This window comes from Dendropsophus ebraccatus, chromosome 3 (genome assembly GCF_027789765.1).
Source record: "Dendropsophus ebraccatus isolate aDenEbr1 chromosome 3, aDenEbr1.pat, whole genome shotgun sequence".
Classification (NCBI taxonomy): Eukaryota; Metazoa; Chordata; class Amphibia; order Anura; family Hylidae; genus Dendropsophus; species Dendropsophus ebraccatus.
Genome location: NC_091456.1, coordinates 111,780,000 through 111,802,156, shown reverse-complemented (window position 1 = coordinate 111,802,156; position 22,157 = coordinate 111,780,000). Strand labels below are relative to the sequence as shown.

Genomic DNA, 22,157 nt, shown 5'->3' with positions numbered 1-22,157 from the left:
GTCTCCCTCAATTCCACTCTTTACCCTTATAAACTGATCTCTAAACTCTAATCTTAAGATATTTTCTCTATCCCAATTCTCTCTTTCGCTCATCCATTCATCCCATGCTCTCTGAGTTGGATTATTTCGATATATCTCCTCTTTCCTCTCTGCCTCTTGAAACAGTTTAGCCCATTTTTCTTTATTGTGTTTCCTCTTTGCCGAGATCTTACTGTATAGCTCACCTCTCATTGTGGCTTTAAAGGCATCCCATACATTTTTAATGTCTGCTGTATTCACATTTAATATCAAAATACGCTGTAATCATATCAACCAAATTAAAATCTATTTGGTGGAGCCATATAGGATTTATTCTTATTACTCTCTCAGGGCATATTACTAGTTTCTGACATGCGAATATTAATAGAAGATGATCTGAGTAGCCTCCGCCCTACTTTGAATTCTCTAGTTATTTCGGAAGCAGAGAGGTTACCCAGCACTAAGTCTATACGCGACATAGTCTTATGGGTCTTGTTGATACATGTAAATTCCTGAATATCCCCATTCTTAATCCTCCATAAATCATACCATCCTAACTCCCCAATAAGCCTCGCTAAAGGGGAGGTCCAATCTACCATGATCTTACCACTTAATCTATGCCTGTCCTTTGCATCATCCAAGATCTCATTAAAATCACCAACCCAATACTTTGGACATTGAGGCATTTTTTGGATTATGTCATCTATCTCCAAAAAAAGTTTCACAGAAAAGGGAGGGGGAAATTAAACCACCGCAAGCACCATTTCTTTGTTGTCACAACACATATGAAGTATTATGTAACGACCATATTTATCAATCTTTTTTCCCAATACTACTAAACTAATGGCATTATGAATTAGGACAGATACACCCCTGGAAAATGTAGAGTAAAATTAGTGGAAACTTGCCCCTGCCCATCTAAAATTAATCAGATTAGATGTCTCTTCTGTCAGATGGGTCTCTTGGAGACAAATAATAGCGGGAAGGTGCGACTTTAATGCATCATGAACGGCTATACGCTTGCGTCTATCTGCCATTCCCCTAATATTCCATGAGAGGATTTTTAAACTATCCATACACTAAAACCATTAACAAGAATACCCAGGTTAACCATACTCTTTGTACGGGAGAGAGGGTAGCACACCGGGAAAAAAAAAACATCCAAACAACCAACCAGCCCATCCCCATTGGCTCAAATGGAAGGCAAACAAAATCACCACCCACCATGAACCTCTACATTGATCACGTAATGCTTTCTCCCCCTCCCACCTAGATAACCTTACCCTGAATATATACTTTACCTCCTAATTTAAATCGTATACAAATACAGTACTTATAACCAAATATACAGTATTTTAGAACTAGCCTAGATTGCTACAAAATTAGCCAATCCCCTTGTTTTCCAACCATCTGGACGCCTGTCCTGCATCTTCAAAGAAAACTGTCGAGCCTCAAAATCCAGCAGTTCACTAGGTTTTAAGAGGATTTTTCCCTTGCGAACCATTTCTCACATTCTGTTCATATGAGTGGCGTAGCTATTGCGCGAGGTATGTGCTTCATTTAGCTATATATAATTCACTCAGATGTGTGTTTGCCACCATAACCAACAGCATATCCAGCACTCTCAGTATATGGCCTCTCAGGGTATGGCTCTCCTGCAGAGCGTTTCCCGTTTTGTTCAAACATGAGGCATTACCCCCAAGGTATTCATTAGTTAGAATTCATATAGCCTTCCTCCAGCTCGCCACCTCCAGTGTTTCACAAGTTTTCAGATTATATTTCTCGTGTGAAACCTTTCTCACATTCTGTCCATATGGGTGGCTTAACTGTTGCGCAGGATATATACTTCACCCAGCTATATACAATTCATTCAGATATATGTTTGGCACCGTGAGGCATTTACCACACTCTGAACAGAGAAAGAAGGAACTGTATAGATTCCTCTGACTATATACTGGAGTGACCCAGTATATATGCCTGGATTTTGCAGGCCACCGTATAGTTCAGTCACACCCCTCACAAACTACCTCAGTTCAGGGGGGTCAGTTGAATTGCAGGATAGCCACAATAACATAAGAGCCAGAGAGGGGCCACACACGCTAGTTCCGTTCTCAATCTAGGCAGCGAGCCACATGCACCCGCTCTGGAACAATCTCACCCATCTAAAGCGCAGGAAGCCGAGTCCGGGGACATACAGGTGGCACCAGGAATCGCGAGGCAGGTGTCCGACAGATCCGGAAGGGTAGGTACATCAGGGATCAAAGCTCTAGGGAGCACCTTTTACCGTAGTTCCGGCTAGAGCTATCGTCGGCGCCGGGCCAGAGTTCGGCGTCCGTGTGCTTACACAGCATGGCTCCCGCACATCACGCGCGGCAGGGCAGGGAGGAGGAGTCCGCTCATGAGCGACGCATCAGCTGGACATGCATCAGCTCACATGATCGCAGCAGTATATGAATCCATCACAGTCTTAATTGGACAACAATACTGAAATGTAGCACAAAAAGACATAATATAAATAACATATACTTAGGACTGGCGATATGGCCAAAAAATGAAATCTAAATTTTTTTAAAAACTTGGACGATTCTTGATTTAAATCTTGATTTTTTTTTTGATTTTTTTTTTTTTTTTGCTAAATAGAATATTTTTCTCCTATACTATTTTAATGACGTTTGAAACAACTGTATTGCTTCCCAGTGTAACAGTGCTCCCTATTACAGCTCAAAAAAGACAATCTCATATTTTTGTTGTCTTAGGCCGCATTCACACGTTCCGAGTTCCGGAATATAGGCGTGGAATGCCTGTAACGGACTAATTCCCCCCACCCCCTTCCCCCAGCAGCATATCTCTGATATGCTGCCGGGAGCGAGGGAACTGTATGCATATGTGCCCCGCAGCTGCTTCATTACAGCATGGCGCATATGCATACAGTTCCCCCGCTCCCAGCATCTCATCACAATGCGGAGGGGGAGTTCGTTACAGGCATACCACGTCCGTGTCCTGGAACAGGGAATGCGTGAATGCGGCCTTATGATCCCTCATAAAACTAGTACATTTCTTGGAGTATATACACACATTACACCGGACTCCTCCACATGGGAAAAATCCCTTTTAAGACAGCCAATTTTTACAATCATATCTAGGCACTGTTGAGGAGATGAAATTACCCACTGTTACATCTCTTCTGGCCACTACCTGACACCCACCTTCTAAGATTTTATTCAGTTTGTCGTCTTGATACAGGATGGGTAGATTTAGAAAAAAAATCTTAATTTCTTTATATTAAGAAATGTAAGAAGTAGAGAGTTTCTTTATTGCTGCCATTATTAGATTTATTAGTCAGAAAATAACAGAGAGCATGGAGCAAAATGTCTTTCTGACAGTCTCTTATCTATCTCAGATATTTCACTAAAATAATCCTCACTTCTACAGCATGCACATTTCTTTTTTAAATATTCACCTTTTGGTATAGCAGAGATCATGTGCTTAGGGTGACAGCTCAGTGCTTCTAAAATGCTATTACATGCCATAGGATTTCTGAGTAAAGATGTCACCATCTGCACTATTACCTCTGAGGTTCATATCCAAGAAATCAATACATTCAGAAGGAGCTGTACTAGTGAATGTAAGGTTATGGTGATTTACAATCCTGAATGGGCGATACATCGTGATCCTAGATGACCAAGAGGTCATCGATGTACAGTCCATACCATATGATGTAATCTCGGAAAGGGTTATTTTCTGAAAACAGAAAAACATCTTCCCACCAAACCCTATATAGAGATTGGCAAAAGTGGGGGAAAAGCACAACCCCATCGGGCTCCTGTAATCTAGGAGTACTCATTTTCAAACAAAAAAATTATTGTTTTTCAACAGGAAATTCACAGCCAATAAAATGAATAAAATATAGACTAGTTCTTTTCAGATAATATTCTAGCGCTCATAGGGCCAATTCATGAGGAATACTGGAATACAGGCCAACTACCTCACACGAAATCTATTGATATGTAGCTTCCCATTTAAAATAATATATGTATTTTAGCACCTCTTTGCTATCCTTTATCAATCCATATGCTCATCTTCATTGATCTTTATGAACTTTTGGGAGCCCGTGGAAGATGGGAGTTATGGGACTATCAACCATGAGAAAATCAAAATCTTTATCCATCAATACACCCAAACTCCTGCCTTCCTCCAACAGATGATGCAAAGATAATTTACATGCTGCCTCTAGGTTATCCTTTACTCTCTTATAAACATTACTATCATTAAAAATTTAATATGCCTACTGTAGTCCAGCACAACAGTCGCAGTTTTTAGAAAATGCAGTGTTCTTGGGGTTGCTCTTATGCAGGACTCTAAGATCTCACTCTACAGCAAATTGGAAACTGTCCAGAGCTGGAATTGTGGACTTCAAAGGGTAAAACCCAGAGTTGCCCTTAAAGTGACACTGTCACCCCCTTTTTGCATTTTGACTGCTCTCCACAGGTGTAAAGGGTAAATGTTACAGCTTTCATTACTTATTTTATATCACACCTCATGGTGCTTGTTCTGGTAAAAAGTCGTTTTTATCACCTGTGGATTTGTATATGTGGGCGGGGCCTCATGGCCCTTGTGCCACATCGCTCCACCCCTAGCGGCACTTAGCCCCACCCCCATCCGTGGCGTCATCACTGCATAGGCCCCACCCCCTCAGCAGCCATTGGAAGGGCCAGCCTAAAGCTCTAGGCCCCAACCCCCTAGATTGTCCCACACCAATGGCCGCTGAGGGCGATGATGTCACTGATGGGGCGGGCTAAGTGGCGCTAGGGGTGGAGCGATGTGGCACAAAGGCCATGAGGCCCCGCCCACATGTACCAATCCACAGGTGATAAAAACGACTTTTTACAAGAACAAGCACCATGAGGTGTGATATCAAATAAGTAATGAAAGCTGTAACATTTACCCTTTACACCTGTGGAGAGCAGTCAAAATGCAAATAGGGGGTAACAGTGTCACTTTAACTCGTGGTAAAGGAGCATTGGACTTTGTTCTCCATCATTAATCATGTGACTTCCATTTTCTCCCAAAAAGTGTCTCTTTACCGTAAATAACCGTGCAAATTTAGTCCAATTTACTTCCATGATTGTTATAGATAGACACATGTAGATAGATAGATAGACAGAGTGCTGAGCAAGTGGAATAGGACTGAAGTGTTTCACTGAACATGAGGGAAGAAATCCCACTGTTTTTGCACTTGTTCGAGTGCTGCAGATTTTTTTTTCTGTCTATTGGTCTAATCGGATACGAATTACAGTCACCAAGATCTATGGTAATTCGTATCTGTATTGTAGGGTTATTTTTATTGCTAATAATAAAAGTTACATTTTAGATTGTATTGATCTAGCTTATATTCAGGTGGTGTCTTTTCTGGACTGTTATCAGTGGTTACTGATGGTAATATGACATTATCTATTGGTTGATAAAGTCCTTATCGTGGGACTAAAATGTCTCCTGCCGTGTCTTATGAGAAATAAATTTCAACAAGTTTTTTTCACCTCTTGGAGATTGGCGGTTATTCGTTGGATCTATCTGTCTATCTCTGCTTATCTACATACAACAGGGCACTTTGCACAATACCAGTGTATTTGGCAGGTCCTAGCTATTAGGTTCTTGATCAAGGATTAAATTGCCAAATACAAGAAGAATCTGCATTACTCCAGATAGCTCCAATCTAATAGGCTGTTTATTTTTCCATGTTATGGTGCGTTTACACAGACAGATTTATCTGACAGATCTTTAAAGCCAAAACCAGGAACAGACTATAAACAGGGAACGGGTCATAAAGGAAAGACTGAGATTTTCAAATTCATTCCTGGCTTTGGCTTCCAAAATCTGTCAGATAAATCTGCCTGTGTAAACGCACCATAAGTGATATGCATGTCACTATCATGAAAGAATAAACTACCTATTTGATTGGATCTGCAGTGATGTATGACCCAATTTAACCCAGAATCCAATAATCAAGCATCCAATAGAATTTTTATTTATTACATGGATTTCTTGTCCCATTGCTTTTGATTGTAATCCACTTTGGGGGGGGGGGGGGAGTGCAAATGACAATTTAATTCAGAATTGTGAACCATATCAGTAAACCACACATGCATTAGAGTTTATGTGTGATCATATCCATAGCCTACCAAACTGAAATACACAGTAGGAATTCAGTGGTACATGTCTGTAAAATTCTGAGAGTAAAGCCTTACTCTATAGTTAAAAAAACATTTTGCAGGATTTTTGAATAATAATAAAAAAAATGTGCCTTTAATAAGTATTGTACAATAACAACATTTTCCTCATCATAATATTAATGTTAGGATTTATTTTCTTTAAATATTTTTGTTTCTGTCCTGCAATACTCCCAGTTTTTACAGCAGAACCCATATAAACAGTAAACAGCCATATCTGAGTTTTTATCCTTGGTTATTCCTCAACTCAAATTGGTATGATAAAAAAGGAAGGAAAAATGTGTTCGCTCACATAGAATAATTCATAATACTCCAAAGAATTTAGTTTACAGACAACTATTTAGCAAATACCACAATTTAGTCTATGATTTTCCGTCTGTGTTGATCCAGGAAAAGTATAAAATCTTTTCTGCCACCATATAAAGGAATAAGAATACATTACTGGATTATGTGTGTGTGTATGTATATATATATATATATATGTGTGTATATATATATATATATATATATATATATATATATATATATAATATACCACAGCAATCAGTCAAACCTTCTCCACAATAGTTTACAGGATAAACCACCATCAATTAAATAGCAAAGACTTTTTATAGCCACTTTTGAGTGTTTTTGATTACAATGTTATAAAAAAAACACAAAAGCCAAAAGTCATCACAAAAGCACATCACGCATCTCGAGGATTTCATATGGATTTATGTGCTAAGCAACGAACACGCCATTCTGGTCAAATTCACTGCCGATCCTTCAACGGCAAGTACTCTTTAAAGCCAGTTTAACACCCAAAAAACATCACTGGGAAACCAGCTTTATTTGTCACATACTGCCATATGTTTTTATGGCATATGTTTCATTGTTGTAATGTATGTATATATCCACCCTAATTCAATCACCATGGGCATTATCAACATTACTTGCATTGGTAGGGGGTAATCTTCAACCACTTACATGGGAAGCATATCTGGCATGTATACAGAAACTCTGAATCCTCTATAATATTTCAGGAGTACCTCTAAGAAAATGGATGAGTTAATAAAGGTGTAAATTAATTTGGCTTGGTAGAAGAAATTCTTAAGAGATCTGTTATGCCTCCTCTTGTTCTGCGCCAGGAGAAATTTTACAAAGATTAACAAAATCTCCTATGTTTTTAAATAAAATGAGTCCATAAGCTTTGCCATTTATCGTGTGAAAGATTAAACAAGAAGAAAAAAGTATACAAATTGGTATCAGTGCGTTTGGAAAAAAGATAAGTTATGGCTTTCTGAAGGTGAGAAAGGACAAATCGATGAAAATTCATTTGGCTGTGTTAAAGTATTGTCTTGTCTAGAGTTTTCAGGCAAAAATAATTCCTGCAACAAAGGTGGGTAAATGCTGTATTTAAAACTAGTGAAAACAGTTTTTGCCTGCTGTGTTCACATAGCGTTATGCTAGAACGAGCGTTAAAATAATGTACCTGCCTATTATGGCTGTAATGACTGTTCACACAATGTAATGTGTGGCGGTGGTTGCACATTACATTGAAGTGAATGGCTAATTGACTTGCAGACACACCTGACGGTGCCTGTAAGTAAGTGTTAAAAAGGACAGAACGCACTAAATGCAGTCCAGTGCCCAGCAGTTCAATAGCGTCCGTTGCTGTTAAACATAGTGTGAACATAGCTTTTAGGTGCAGGTATATGGCAATATCTGCATACTTACTTGCATCTTTGTTTCAAAAAAGGCAAACACTGACCATATTATTACTAGTAGTCTCTGATTTCTTTAATAAAGTTATACATATGGTAATGTTAAATTTGGATAGACTTTCTGTGACTCTTGCTGCAAATAGCAGAAATCAGACCATAGGAGCACCAACCATTTTCATGTCAATTCTTTTAACACATTTTTCTCATTCTGGTCATTTATTAGTTTCATTAAAAGATATATATTATACACCTGAAACATTAGAATCTACCATTGGAGACTAACCCCTCGGCAGGCTTTTACACATACTCAATAGAAAAGGCTGTGTTCCTAAAGTTCCAACTTATTTTCTTTTTAGCAACTGCAAAAGGATAGTATGTGGGAAGATACACCACAGAGCACCATGCAGAAAGGCACAGCTTAGGAGTGGCGAGGGGATGAAAAGAAATTGTCTCCTTGTATGCCTTGCAGCTAATGTCTACTAAACTACTTTTATACACAAAGAAGTTTATTGATTACATCAAATGAAATGTTCCCAGTATTTTATATGTCTCATATTCTTAAACAAATATGGCATACTTGCAATGTGTATTACAGGCGTATAAGCACAACTGCAACTATCAAATTCGATGAACTCTGCATTTTTATGGCATGGTATAATCAATATCCTCTGGATGCCTAGAATTATTATTGTGTATTTAAACTGTAATAATTGGGCTGCCAGAGATTGTTCTCTTGTTCCCAAATTGTACAAATGAACACTTTATATTTAACATAAAACTGAATATAATGCTAATTCATTATATACCTATCTGCAACCACATTCTTTAGCAACCATGTTGGGGTACAGGTGGAGTTTAAAGTCATTCTTATGCGCCACCATTAGCCATTGTTCTTGGTATTGAACAGGTACACAGCAGGGTGGTCGATCAAGGCCAGACTGTCTTCTCTCCTGGAGCTGGATGAGCAAAATAACGTGAGCCTGGTAATTACTTTGAGTGGTCTGCGGGAAGCGGCAAGGTCCTACGCAGTTGTTGATGTTAATTTCTTCAGGGAAATGGATATCCTTATACTCTGCATGTGGTTTTAAGTTGATGGTCAGCTCTTGCAGACGGCAATGATGTTTGAGGCCTGCTCCACGGTTCTGACGAGATAATTTTTTGCGCTCTCTCCAATAGGCACGAATTGTCTGTAAAGTTTTAAGGAGCATTAATGAATGCAGCTTCCTATGCTCTTTATTTCCCAACTGTGCTGATGTCTCCTGATTTATAGATAAATAGCTAACGTTGAAGTGGCTGTGGCAAGAGTTAATGAGTTTATGAAGGATTTGGATATGATTTCCAGTTGAAAAGATATCTTTCATGTCTTCTAGCACCTCTTGTGTCTTTTCTGTGATTCTCTCTAACAGTGTCCCATTCAGTCTTTCTTGGATTCTATTAGCCAATGGATGTTTGCTTCCCGGTAAAAACAGAAACACAAGGGGTTCTTGAGAGTCCACCAACCACTCCAATGCCTCAGCCTCTGTAACATTCAACATTTGGGGACGAAGGTCACCAGCACTTTCATCATTAGGATCAATAGACACATGGATGGTGGAAGATGGTTTGGTGTGAGAGGTCATCAGAAGTGTTGAGAAGTGGGATAGGGTTTCCAGAAATTCATCCTTAGAATTAATCATTTGGTTGTGAACACTGTAAACATGACATAGAAGCATAATGTAAACATCTGGCATAAGGTAAGCATGACAATATACATATCAGCTTTTTACATTAGGCTATAGGCAACATACATTAACAGTACACAGTGTTTCACAAGCCGACTGTAGATGCAGTGGCGAAAACTTACTGTACCTCATAAGCTTCACCTTAGGGCCGTATTACATGGCCCTATTACAAGGAGGAAGCGAGCACTGACCTGTCAGATCAGCGCTCGCTTCCTCCTCGTTCCCTTACTTGCTGACTGTGATATTACATGAACAGACAGCGAGCAGGGGGTCCCTAGATTGTCTGGGTGATCCACTAAAGAAAGCAGCGGTCTGCAGCCGCCGGTCCTGTTACTCCAAGCAACCAGCAGCAGACCGTTGCTGTTGTTTTTATTCAACATGTTAAAAGACAACAATCAGCTGATTCAGCCGATAATTGCTTGGTGGGCCCTGGGTGGCATCACCTGCGGTCAGAAGAGATTGCAGCACCGGAGGCTCATGTCACAACACAAGAGGGATAGATTCCCAAAATGTACCCAGTAGTATCTTAAAGCGACTCTGTACCCACAAAAAAAACACTTTGGATAGCTGCTTTTAATTCAAGATCTGTCTTGGGAGCCGTTCAGCAGGTGATGCCCTACAGGCGTGGCTTAGAATATCTGTGCCCTAACTTTGCACCACCCCTCCGTCCCTCCTCCCCACCCTCTTCAGCATTAGCAATGCCACTGGAACATTTTCTCCATGCTGAACATTTGCACAGGTGTCTTAACGATGCAGCACATGTGCCGGGCTGACACAGCTGACGAATAGTAGGCAATCTGCCTGGAGCATTCCTAATGATAAGGAGGGTGGGGAGGAGGGACAGACAGGTTGTGCCATCCTAATGCATACACAATCTAGGCCACTCCCGTAGGGCACGAGCTGCCAGTTTAAAAGTTATTTTTTAGAACAATAACTGCATCACCTGCCAAATGGAGTGCAGGACAAATCTTGGATTAAAAGCAGCTATCTGAAGATACAAGCGGTTTGGGGGGGGGGTCAGATTGTGAGTACAGAGTCACTTTAAGGGTACAAACTCACTGGGCGGATCCGCAGCAAGATCCGCTGCAGATCCCTGCCTTGTACAGTCTATGGGCAGAAAAACTCGCAGCAGGATGAACATCAGGGCTCCCGGTGTCTTCGCATCCCGCTCAGCCACTCAGTGCGCTGCCCTGCCGCAGTGCACTGATTGGCTGAGTGGGACGTGTCGGGAACCCCCGAAGCAAGCCGGAGCGCGGACCAGGTGATGTGTACACTCCGGCCAGCGGGGGGTTAACGGGGCGGGCTGCAGACAAACTTGCAGTGGGATGTGCATCCTGCTGCGAGTTTGTCTACCCATAGACTTTAGAGAGCGGGGATCCGCAGCGGGTCCCGCTGCGAATTCGCAGTGAGAAGCTCGCTGCGGATCCACCCAGTGAGTTTGTACCCTAAAGTAACTTTTTTTAGAACTTAGGGGCATATGTATCAACATCTGTGTGCTCTTTTTTGTTAATACTGAGTTTCTGGGCACAGAATATTTTTTGTGCAACATTTATCAAGGCAAATTAACTAGCTTGTGGCACATTCATAAGGGGCGTGGTTTCAGATTAGCTACCTTTTTCGGCTGATTTTTTTTTTTTTTTTGCGCAAAAAAAATTGTGCAACAGTAGTTTACTGCTACCATAGCATAATTTTTTGTTTGTTTGTTTTTTAGCCAAGCTGTGTTAGGGGCAAAAATTTGGCAAGAATTATCAAGGCACTTGCACCTAATGATAATTTTTGGGAATAACTAAAATTTTGCGCAGCCCATAAAAAGTACCACCTATTAAAAAAAATAATATATATATATATATAAATATATATATATATATATATATACTGCAGCTGGTACATTCCCCCTTTAATCCTTTATTACATCTCTATAGCCACCAAATGTAATTGAAAATACCTTCACTATTGTGTTCTTCAGTTACTAATATGGATCTAGGTAAGGTGAATTGGATACTACTACTATTTAATTGCTGGCAATCACGCATGGTGCTTGGTGTCAGTGATTATATAGTACAGTATCCACTTCTTCAGTCACTCATATAGATCTAGTTGATCACAATATGTACACTATAGTAAAGTTACATTAAATTACACTTGGTGGCTATAGATAGAGTTCTAATAAAAGTCACATTTCAGTGCTACTGGGCAAATAAAGGTAATTTCAGAAATGCCCTCACCTTCAGGATATATTCACACACTGTAAAATAACAGCTGTTTTTCCCAGTCTTCAATGAATTCTATTAATGTCTAAGAAAGCAACAGCCGTTGGTGCACACAATGTAAAAAATTAACATTCGTGTCATTAATTCACGGACGTTATTTAGCGAACAGCGAATGTTATTTTATGTAGTTCACACAGATTTTTTTTTTCTCACAGTCCTTATACTGTAATTTATAAGGGTGTGAAAAGCAGCCATATTGAACCTAAACTTAAATAATGCACCAATATTCCAATTAGTTAATTCTCTTTCTGTTTGCAAGCACGTGCTTCTGCAGTTCCTTATTTCTGATTGTGGTTGCTTAGAAACATAAACTTATGACCAGGAGCGTACCTAGGATTCATGGGGCCCCATAACAAAACATTTTAAGGGGCCCCCCTCCCCTATGCACAACACAAAGCACTGCGTGTATATATATATATATATATATATATATATATACTCTGTAATATGCCCATAAAATTAAATCTCTTGTGGCCAGAGGTAGAATCTTGCCTGCAGCCACAAGAGTGACTGGCAGAGCAGAAAGACAATGGCTGCTTGCTATGGCAGTCCACTTTTTTACCTATAAGGGCCCATTAGGAGCCCTTATGGTTTAATACATAGGTGCAGGAGCAGACTACGTTTTGCTTAACCCCTTATATTCTGTAGTGTGTAGGTGACCCAAAGTTCCAAAGGCAAGGAGATATCTGCTTTACTGCTCATGCACTGATAACCTCTGACCTCTGTACGGAGCTCTTCACATTTTTCTACTTGATTGCCAGCTGGAGAACAAAGGTCATGGGTTATCAGTGCAGTGAAGCAGAGATCTCTGTCTTCTGCTTGTTAGCCATTTTTTTGTGTTGCAGCATTTAAGTAAACATTGGGTCACTTACACACTGCAGTGCACAAGGGGTTAAGCAGAACTGGACACATGCTCTTACCTTCTCCCCCGGGCTGCCCTCCTGCATGGGCCCCATAGCAACTGCCTACCCTGCCTCTATACGCCCCTGCTTATGACCTATGAGTCATCGGTATCTTTTTACGGAAATACGAATGTCAAACATGTTGCAATCCGTAAAAAAAAGCGGATCCCATTGATTTAAGAGAATATGAGAGCATCTGTAAAAAATCTGGGTCCACACTAGGACATGTCCTTTTTTTTAATCTGCATTGGTTTGCATCCTTGTAATCTACTGATGACTCTAGTGTAAATAGCCCAATAGACATCAATGTGCAACTCGAATACAGAAATATGGATCCATAAATTACAGGACGTATAAATAAGGCCTAAGTGCGGTCCTCTCCCGGCTGTGTCACGTGATCGGTTGGACTTATCAGTCGGGCTCCATTATAAGTCTGAACGATCACGTGACACAGAGCCAGGAGAGGACAGTGCTATATCCCAATCGGTATGAGTCTGAACACTCGGACCCTGACCGATAAAAACTTTTGAAGTGTCTCTTTGACATTTCAAAAGTTTTCTAAAACGACAGTGACACTTTAGGGCTTTGTTCACACACTGTAAAATAAAAGTGAAATACATCTGTAATTTTGAAGTAAAATACAGCTGCGGCAGTCTTGTAATATTGACGGGCATATGATCATGATCATTATTTGCGGCCATCAATATTACGAGACAGCTGGCTTTCCCGGCTATTATTCCGGAGTGGGAACATTGCCTAGAAAGAGAGATTGGACGGCTAAAAAGAGAAATTGGATGGCCAATTCAAATTATTTACGACCCGCTTTTGCAAAACTGCCACAATCTAAGGCCATGTTCCCACAGCGTAAGACACCGGCTGGGTCACGGAAAGGCCGGTGTCAGAGAAGATCATCCCGGCCATAAAATTGATCACTTATGTTTTTACAAGTAGATTCTATAAGAATTATATACATCAGAAAGTAAATGTCATATTTAGATTTTCACTGAACCCAAGAGAAATTGGTTACATGCTCACCCAGTGACTGGGAAAATATGACCAGATCTTATTAAGGGAGCGTTGTGGCTTAATACCATGAATATGACTGGTGTGATCTTGGTAAAGCATCTCTGGTCCACGCCAAACAGGGGCCAAGTGGCTTCTGAAGTTGAAAGAACAGATCCTACTAATTAAAGTAAAAAAATTAATAAAATGAAGAGAAGAGAAAGAAAGGAAGAAAAGCAGAAACAAAGGAAGCAGTGCCATACAAGGAAAAACATGAACCCCCCAACTCCATGTTCTCTATGCCACAAAAAAAATGGATATCAGCACTTCAAAATAAATGAACCGAAGCTAGCAATTTATACACCCATATGTTTGTTACATTTCAGCTTATGCTAAACTATTTCAAGCCTCTATCCAATCCCCTCTCAAAATATGGTCTCAATATGGACTATATTGTCCTGTGATGTTTTTCAATTCCCTTTTATCTGCAGATGAGTGAGTCATCCTTCTAAACCTATATATCCATACAAACTGTGTAACAATATGTATGAATACACCCAGTCATAGATGACACTTTAATTGGAAAATATTTATGTGTAATCTGATTTTATTGACAGCTAGATGAAAAACAGTAGTTGCAATACAAATAAACTGCAATGGGTAGCGACCTGCAAGTCGCATGGCGTCACATATTTTCAATATAAGAAAAAGAGAAAGAGCTTGGAAAATATTTAAAGGTAAGGTAGGTTAAGACGTGTAGGTTATGCTTAGGACAGCATAGCATAGGGACAAAAATGTGTTTTTAGCTGTTTGCTCCTTATGTTGGTGTGTGCTATAGCTTAGGAGAACCTACATGCCAAAAGTATAACATAGACAGACAGGGAAAAGTCGCTGCTGCTATGTCTGCCTACCTGCCAAAGATTGGCGGATTTCCCTCTATCACTGTTGCAGTGACTTCTCTGGCCATGCGCTGTATGTTATCTGGTAAAGTAGATTATCCTTGGTTACAGTACATTCCAATGTAAGGGACATGAATTGTCCCTATGTTATCCTGCTTCAACAAGAATAACATAACCTACATGACAGGTTGCCTTTAAATGAGTATTTCACTGGATACTTTACAATATATACACAATAATAGGCATTACAAGGCATTGGTTAATATGGCTTTTATCCTTACCATCTGAATATTTTGTTATTTGGAAGGATGTGTTGAGTCGTAGATTCTCTGGCTCAATGTTCATAAGCTTTCCATGCAGTGTGACAACAACATAGCGAGTTTCTGACGACAAGCAAACAACCTGGAGCAAAACAATAATCGGAAAATCAGACTTTTCCTGCTATACAACATAAGTAAAGAAATTAAGCGTTTTTTTTTTCTATGAAATGGATAGTTAAAATGGACTGCAAAAACACAGTGTGAACTAAGCCCTACTCACAAATAACTGTTCTGTTAAATGACTTACCTGACGTTGTGGGACAGCATCACCTGATACTGTGACCTGTGATCCCATTGTGAGGTTGTGTGCATCAGGATAAAAGACTGCTATGAGCAAGTGCAGATGTTGAAGAAGAGGGATATGGTGCCTCACATTGCCTTGAAACTGGAAGCTGGCCCCAAGCTCCCAATCCACTGTAGGTAAGCCAAAAAAAAGTATGTATTACCATTAACAAAGTAACTTAAGTATTACCATTAACAAAGAATCTTAAAAGCATGCTTGATGCAAACCATGGTGCTATGTACATAGGTACAATAATAGATCCAATGATAAATTTGAATAAAACTTATTCTTATACTGGTTGAATATTATATATCAGATAGATGACAACATATGTCTACTAAAATAGACTTACCTTTTTCAAGCTGCAGGACAACAAGCTGTTTTCCCTCAGGTTCTGCTATAAATCTTGCAAATTCATTCACAGCTTCCTTGCTAGCAGCCTGTGATTCTTCCCGGCAAATCCCAAATAATCCAAGATCTTCCCATTGCTTTTGTTTCATTTTGTCCAAAAAACCAATCTCATACTCTCTGAGAAACCCATGGGTCTCTAGGTTGCCCCATTTAGAGCCTAAGTTTTTTCCACACTCTGATCCTGAAAATTCCATTGTTGCATCCTTAATGTTAATATGATCTTGGTGTGACAGATCATCTGCCAAGACCTGACTCTCCGGGACTACAAATTCTCTTTTCCTCTCATTGACATTGCTAGGCAGTGTCTGACAAAGTAATGGAAACAAAAAACAGAAACAAATGCGAAAAATCCCCATCACTGTTTGTAAATACAACAAGGTGGAAGAGTTTGGAGTGGCAACACTATATAAAGGCCGTTTCTTTAAATTTGTCCTGGGTCAGAGGCATCTTTCAAAAAGACCACTTTCCAACTAGATAGCTCTGTTGGTACTGTTACCCCCCTGATGCTTTCGTGGAGAATGCTGCCAGAAACTATACAAAAGGGAGGCAAGCTCTCTTGTTTTGACCAAAGCTTAAACCTTGAACAACCTGTGGGATGTATATTCCCAAACAGGCTTCTCCCATGTGTATATATTTTTTTTATGCAGATAGGATGGGATCTCTAGCAAAGTATTTTTAGACTGTTGCTTCTGTGAAAGAATCTCCTGTACCTTGTCCTTGAACATACTCAGGATAACAATACCTCTATTGAAGGCACTTCATTTATTATTGTGCTGGCTTTATGTCTGAATGCCAAAAAAGGGTTTGGGCAGGGTATATATGATTATTACAGAAAGGGAGATATGTGAGAGCGTCTGTCTACTCTGCAATCAGACACTTATTGTAGCATAAAACAACAATTGTACCCAGGTACAGATGGGAAAATAAGTACAGTGGTACCTTGGTTTAAGAGTAACTTGGTTTAAGAGCTCACAGTTTTTCAAAATTGTGACTTGGTTTAAGAGCATTGCTTTGGTTTAAGAGCTCCCTATACTGAGTGGGAGCGGGAGTTGGGGAGGGGCATGGTCTGCATAGTGGGGTCTACAGCACTGTACTCTGACCCAGGAAGTCTCCCTCACCTTCCAAATCATAGCAGATCCACTACAGGCTGGGGATTACATCAGGGGACAGGACTGTAGAGGTAATCTCTCCATTGCTGTAACCCCTCTTTCCCCGAACAGAGAGCGCTGCATGTATGTGCCCAAATCTGTCCTGCTCATTTCTTCATGCTCCCTGCAGTCTGTCAGTCCTGATTGGTCCATGCTGAACACACACCCTCTCTCCATTGCTGTCATGTGACCTCACAGACCTCTGACAGCAGCCCTGCTTCTTTATTCTAGCCTGTTGTACTACACTACTGCATTATGGGATTTTGCACCTCCATCCTGTATCTACAAACTGCTGTGTTTTTCAGGTTTATGCAGTTACTATACAATATACTCCACATGCTGATTGCTATACTGTACAGTAACCTATAATATCACATATTCTGCTGTTTCTGAATGTTTGTTTCATCTGTTTTACATGTTATTCATAATAATAATAATAATTTTTGGGGTGTGGAACCAATTGTCGGCATATCAGTGATTTCTTATGGGAAAATTTAGTTTGGTTTAAGAGTGGATTCAGATTACAAGCGCAGTCCCAGAACAAATTATGCTCATAATCCAAGGCACCACTGTATTTGATACACTGTCGATTTTGTAAGTTTTCCCACGTACAAAGAATGGAGAGGTCTGTAATTTTTTATTATAGGTACACTTCAACTGTGAGAAAAAAAATTCATATAAAAATCCAGAAAATCACGTTGTTTGATTTTTAAATAATTTATTTTATCTCATTTTATACATTAAATAAGTATTTGATACAACAGAAGAACACAACTTAATATTTGAAACCTTTGTTTGCAATTACAGAGGTCAGACCTCTCCAGGACCTTGAAATGCTTCTTGTGAAGCCACTCCTTATTTGCCCTGGCTGTGTGTTTCAGGTCATTGTCATGCTGGAATTACCCAGCCACTGCTCATCTTCAATGCTCTTATTGAGGGAAAAAGGTTGTTGGTTCCATCCATTCTCACTTCAATATGGTGAAGTGGTCCTGTCCTCCTAGCAGAAAAGTGGAATATCTGGAATGAAAAAATGGCCATATCATTGTTAATCTATAGGTAATGCATTTTGGGACATATAGGTATATGCCATCCTTGGGATTAGATGTCCCGAAATGTGTTAACTATAGTTTAACAATAAAGCTCTACAGTATATGGTCAATGCAGAGGATTATTCCATTTTCCTTCATTCTTAAGGTGTTACAGTGGATTCACTCCTGCTGTGCCCATCCTTCAATATATATTTTTAATGCTTTATTCAGTGGTTGAGATTTGACACAACCCCACCAGGTAAGCAGTAACCCGTTCACCCTTTATGTGTATGATCTCTTCGATATAAGTGCTCTGCCTTTTGTGTTTTTTCTTCTTTTTGTCACTTTGCAGAAAAGCACTCCCAAAGAATATTTCCATCTCCATGCTTCATAGTTGGGACAGTGTTGTACTCATCCTTCTTCTTCCTCCAAATACAGAATGGAGTTGATACTCATCTGACCACATGACCTTTTCCAATGCCCCGTCTGGATCATCCAGATGGTCACTGGTGAACTTCAAATTGACCTTTGCATGTGCTCGTGTAAGCACAGGTACTTTGCTTGTCTATCAGGATTTTAATCAATGATGGCATAGTGTGTTGCTAATGGTAATCTTTGAGATTTGGCTCTCCTCAGGTCATTAATCAGGTCCTACTGTGTAGTTCTGGGCTGATTTTTTTTTTTTTTAAATATCATCCTTACCCCACAAGACGAGATCTTGCATGGAGCCATAGACCAAGGAAGATTGACAGGCCTCATTGTGTGTTTTTTCCATTATCTAAAAAATTGCTTGCCTATTATCACACAGAATAGGCTACAGCCCATCCCAGCCCTGTGCAGGTCTAAAATTTTGTCCCTGGTGTCCTTAGACAGCTCTTTGGTCTTGGCCAAATTGATTGAGTATGCAGAGTAGGAGTGCTTCTTAAATAAAAACTAACAGGTCTCTGAGAGCCAGAATTCTTGCTGGTTGGTAGGTGATCAAATACTTATTTCAAGCAATAAAGTGCAAAATAATTATTTAGAAATTATACAATGTGATATTCTGGAATGTTTTTTTTTATAGATTTAGTCCCTCACAGTTGAAGTTTGCCTACAATAAAACATGCATCTTTGTATGTGGGAGAATTTGCAAAATCGGCAGAGCATCAAATACTTTTCCCCCCCTACTATATGGTTTGAAAATGGTTCCATAGGAAACTGAAGTCTTTGTTTTCACATGGTGAGGGTCTTGCTTTTTCCTTTGGCTAGTAAGACTGTGTTTTAGACTAATGTGTAGAATTAAAGGAACATACTTATTGAAAAATCAGTGATTCTGTAACATTCGTATCTCTCCACGCTCCAGCCCCTGGAGCCCTACCCCAGACTCCCAGGGGCCCGCCCCAGCAGCCATGCGCCTCAGGAGTACAGCCCGTCACTCCTCGGAGCTAGGCCAGACCAAGTTGTACTACATCCAGAGAGGTTTGACTGGCAGGGCTCTGTGCCAGTCAGTTCTCGTAGGCAGCAGGTGTTCTTAATGGAGGCTCAGGGGTCTGGTGCAATCACGTCTTGGACTGGGTCCATGACCTCCTATGCCCTGTTCTCGACACTGGCTATTAGTCATTACTTAAAGTGACACTGTCACCCCCTTTGTGCATTCTGACATCTCTACACAGGTGTAAAGGGTAAATTTAGCGTTTTTCATACCTTATTTTATATCATACGTCATGGTGCTTGCTCAAGTAAAAAGTAATCTTTTATCAACTGCAGACTGTTAAGTGGGCGGGGCCTTGTGGCAATAGCGCCACTTAACCCCGTCCACCGCACCACCGTTAGCCTTTAGGCCAGCCTGTTCTAATGGCTGATGAGGGGGCGGGGCTAAGTGGCGCTAATGCCGCAAGGCCCCGCCCACTCGCAAAAAGAAGGTGACTGTCACTTTAAAGCATGCTCAGCATGTTTTATATTCTGTGTTGATATATCTGGCTTTTTATGCCCTTGGCTACTATTCGATTTGCATCCTGATTTTGTGCTGCATTGTCTTTTTGGTTTGACCCAAGCTTGTACCACTGTCTTTTGGTGTTTGTCTGTCTTGTCTCTGTTCTGTGTTTTCACTATAGCCTCAGGTAAGAGACTGTCACTGTGGTTGTCTGCATTCGCCTAGGGCTGTTTGAGGCAAGTAGGCAGGGTCAGCTGGGTGGGACCAGGCTTCGTGCCTTCTCTCACTGTACTACACCTCTGCCCTCTGATTCCCCTTAAGAAGCTCCCTAGCAAAGAAATCCTGGCATGTCTTTATTAACCGTATTCTTTGTCTACATGGTGTACCTGAAAATATTTCTGATAGGGGGGTACAATTTATTTGTAATGCATGGGTAAAGCACAAGGAGGTGGATCTCCTTGATCACTGAGGAGTGCTGGCATTCCTTCCCCAATCAGAGTCTAAGGAGCTCCCAGTTTTCACCAGCACCCGCCGGTGAAAAGGCAGGATGGACTTCAATGCCTAAAACATCCAGGTTGCTACCTCAAAGAAGAGCCTGAAGAACTGAGGGAGTGCTGGAGTCTGGGACTAGGTGCTTTTCCTCTGTGGTAGAATGCAGGATGCAATGTTAGGACGTGGTCACTGTCATTTCGTTTGTTTTTTTTTTTTTGCAGAAATCAATAGTACAGGCGATTTTAGGAAACCTATTAATTGGGTTCATTAGGCAAATATGCCATTATCTGCATTCTAAAGACTTTCCTCAAGTCCCCCCTCCCTTCCTCTCTCTCATCCATTGCTCATTATCAGGAAATCTTGACTCTTTTACACAGTCGGGCCCTGTCTGTTCTATGAAGGGGGGAGGAGGGAGATTAGTCGGCTGCAGGGGCGTAGCTAATGTCTCCTGGGCCCTGGTGCGAGAGGTCAACTTGGGCCCCCTCCTTTCACGAACAAGTGATGCTATTGGTGTATATATATACACACACCAAGACAGATATTACCAATAACACCAGCATATAGGAAGAGAAAATATTATCACCATACATATTACCGCCAAACTGTTACTGACCAAATCCTGTATACTGAGACCAATATTACCAGTATATAGGAAGGAAATATTACCTCCACATCACAACCACTACCATCACCACCATATTGTTACTGACCAAATCCAGTATACTAAGACCAATTAAAAAAAAAAAAAAAACAGTACCAGATAGCAAGTAAGAAATAATTCCACCACATACTGACTAACACCACCGCTGCTACTGACTAACACCGCCACATACTGACTAACACCAACGCTGCTACTAACACCACCACATACTGACTAACACCACCGCTGCTACTGACTATTACCACCATATACTAACACCACCGCTGCTACTGAGTAATACCACCACATACTGACTAACACCATCGCTGCTACTAACACCACCGCTGCTACTGAATAACATCCACTGTACACGTATCACCGCATCCAGTCATATAGAGGTAGCCTCAGCTCCACTCAGGTTCTGTACACCATATACATCACAGTGCAGTTACATCAGGTGACTCACAGAGGACGTCTTCTCTGATTGGAGTTCTTCCCTTTTCATCTTCTCCATCCCTCCTGGGCCATCATAAGAACTTCTCCGAGCCACGAATCCACAGAATCTGCCAGACAGACATATTAGGGTCCTCATTCTGGCACCATCCTCATTTTTCTACACACTGCACTTTTGTATTGGCCCCTTTATGCCCTCATTTAGTGGGTAGGCTGACTCAATGTGATATTCTGGAATGTTTTTTTTATAGATTTAGTCCCTCACAGTTGAAGTTTGCCTACAATAAAACATGCATCTTTGTATGTGGGAGAATTTGCAAAATCGGCAGAGCATCAAATACTTTTCCCCCCCTACTATATTTAGTGGGTAGGCTGACTCTATGTGACCCCCTTACAGTGTATGCCCCCCTATATGTACCCCCCTTATAGTATATGCCCCCTACTATGTAGCCTCCTTATAGATGCCCCCCTCTGTGTATCCCCCCTTATAGATGGCCCCCTTTCCCCCCCTTATAGATGCCAGCCCTTATAGATAGCCCCCTCTCCCCCCCTCCCATAGATGCTAGATGCCCCCCTTATAGATGGTCCCCTCCCCCCCCTTATAGGTGGTCCCCTCTCAGCCCCCCTCCTTATAGATGGTCCCCTCTCAGCCCCCCTCCTTATAGATGGTCCCCTCTCAGCCCCCTCCCTTATAGATGGCCCCCTCTCAGCCCCCCCCTTATAGATGG

General features: G+C 40.8%; 1 protein-coding gene across 2 annotated transcripts; it reads right to left on the bottom strand.

Moving 5' to 3' along the window:
- Nucleotides 1-6,804: 6,804 nt before the first annotated feature.
- Nucleotides 6,805-16,359, bottom strand: AMH (anti-Mullerian hormone). 2 transcript variants are annotated; one of them, XM_069962504.1, is made up of 5 exons: nt 15,698-16,357; nt 15,310-15,476; nt 15,024-15,144; nt 13,877-14,024; nt 6,805-9,637 (listed from the first exon to the last, which is right to left on the bottom strand). In XM_069962504.1, the coding sequence occupies exons 1-5, from the start codon at nt 16,110-16,112 to the stop codon at nt 8,755-8,757; spliced, it is 1,734 nt and encodes a 577-aa protein (XP_069818605.1). In that variant the 5' UTR covers nt 16,113-16,357; the 3' UTR covers nt 6,805-8,754. The 2 variants fall into 2 exon arrangements, with proteins under 2 accessions (XP_069818605.1, XP_069818606.1); XM_069962505.1 differs by having other exon boundaries at nt 6,806-9,637; nt 13,877-14,021; nt 15,698-16,359.
- Between the last annotated feature and the right edge of the window lie 5,798 nt (nt 16,360-22,157).

Bases quoted from the DNA above. Each gene is read 5' to 3' on its own strand.
- AMH (XM_069962504.1), bottom strand. From the start codon at position 16,112: ATGGGGATTTTTCGCATTTGTTTCTGTTTTTTGTTTCCATTACTTTGT. The intron at 15,477-15,697 runs GTAAGTCTATTT...GCTTACCTACAG, and splicing joins TGTCCTGCAGCTTGAAAAAG to TGGATTGGGAGCTTGGGGCC. The intron at 14,025-15,023 runs GTAAGGATAAAA...TACTTTAATTAG, and splicing joins AATAACAAAATATTCAGATG to TAGGATCTGTTCTTTCAACT.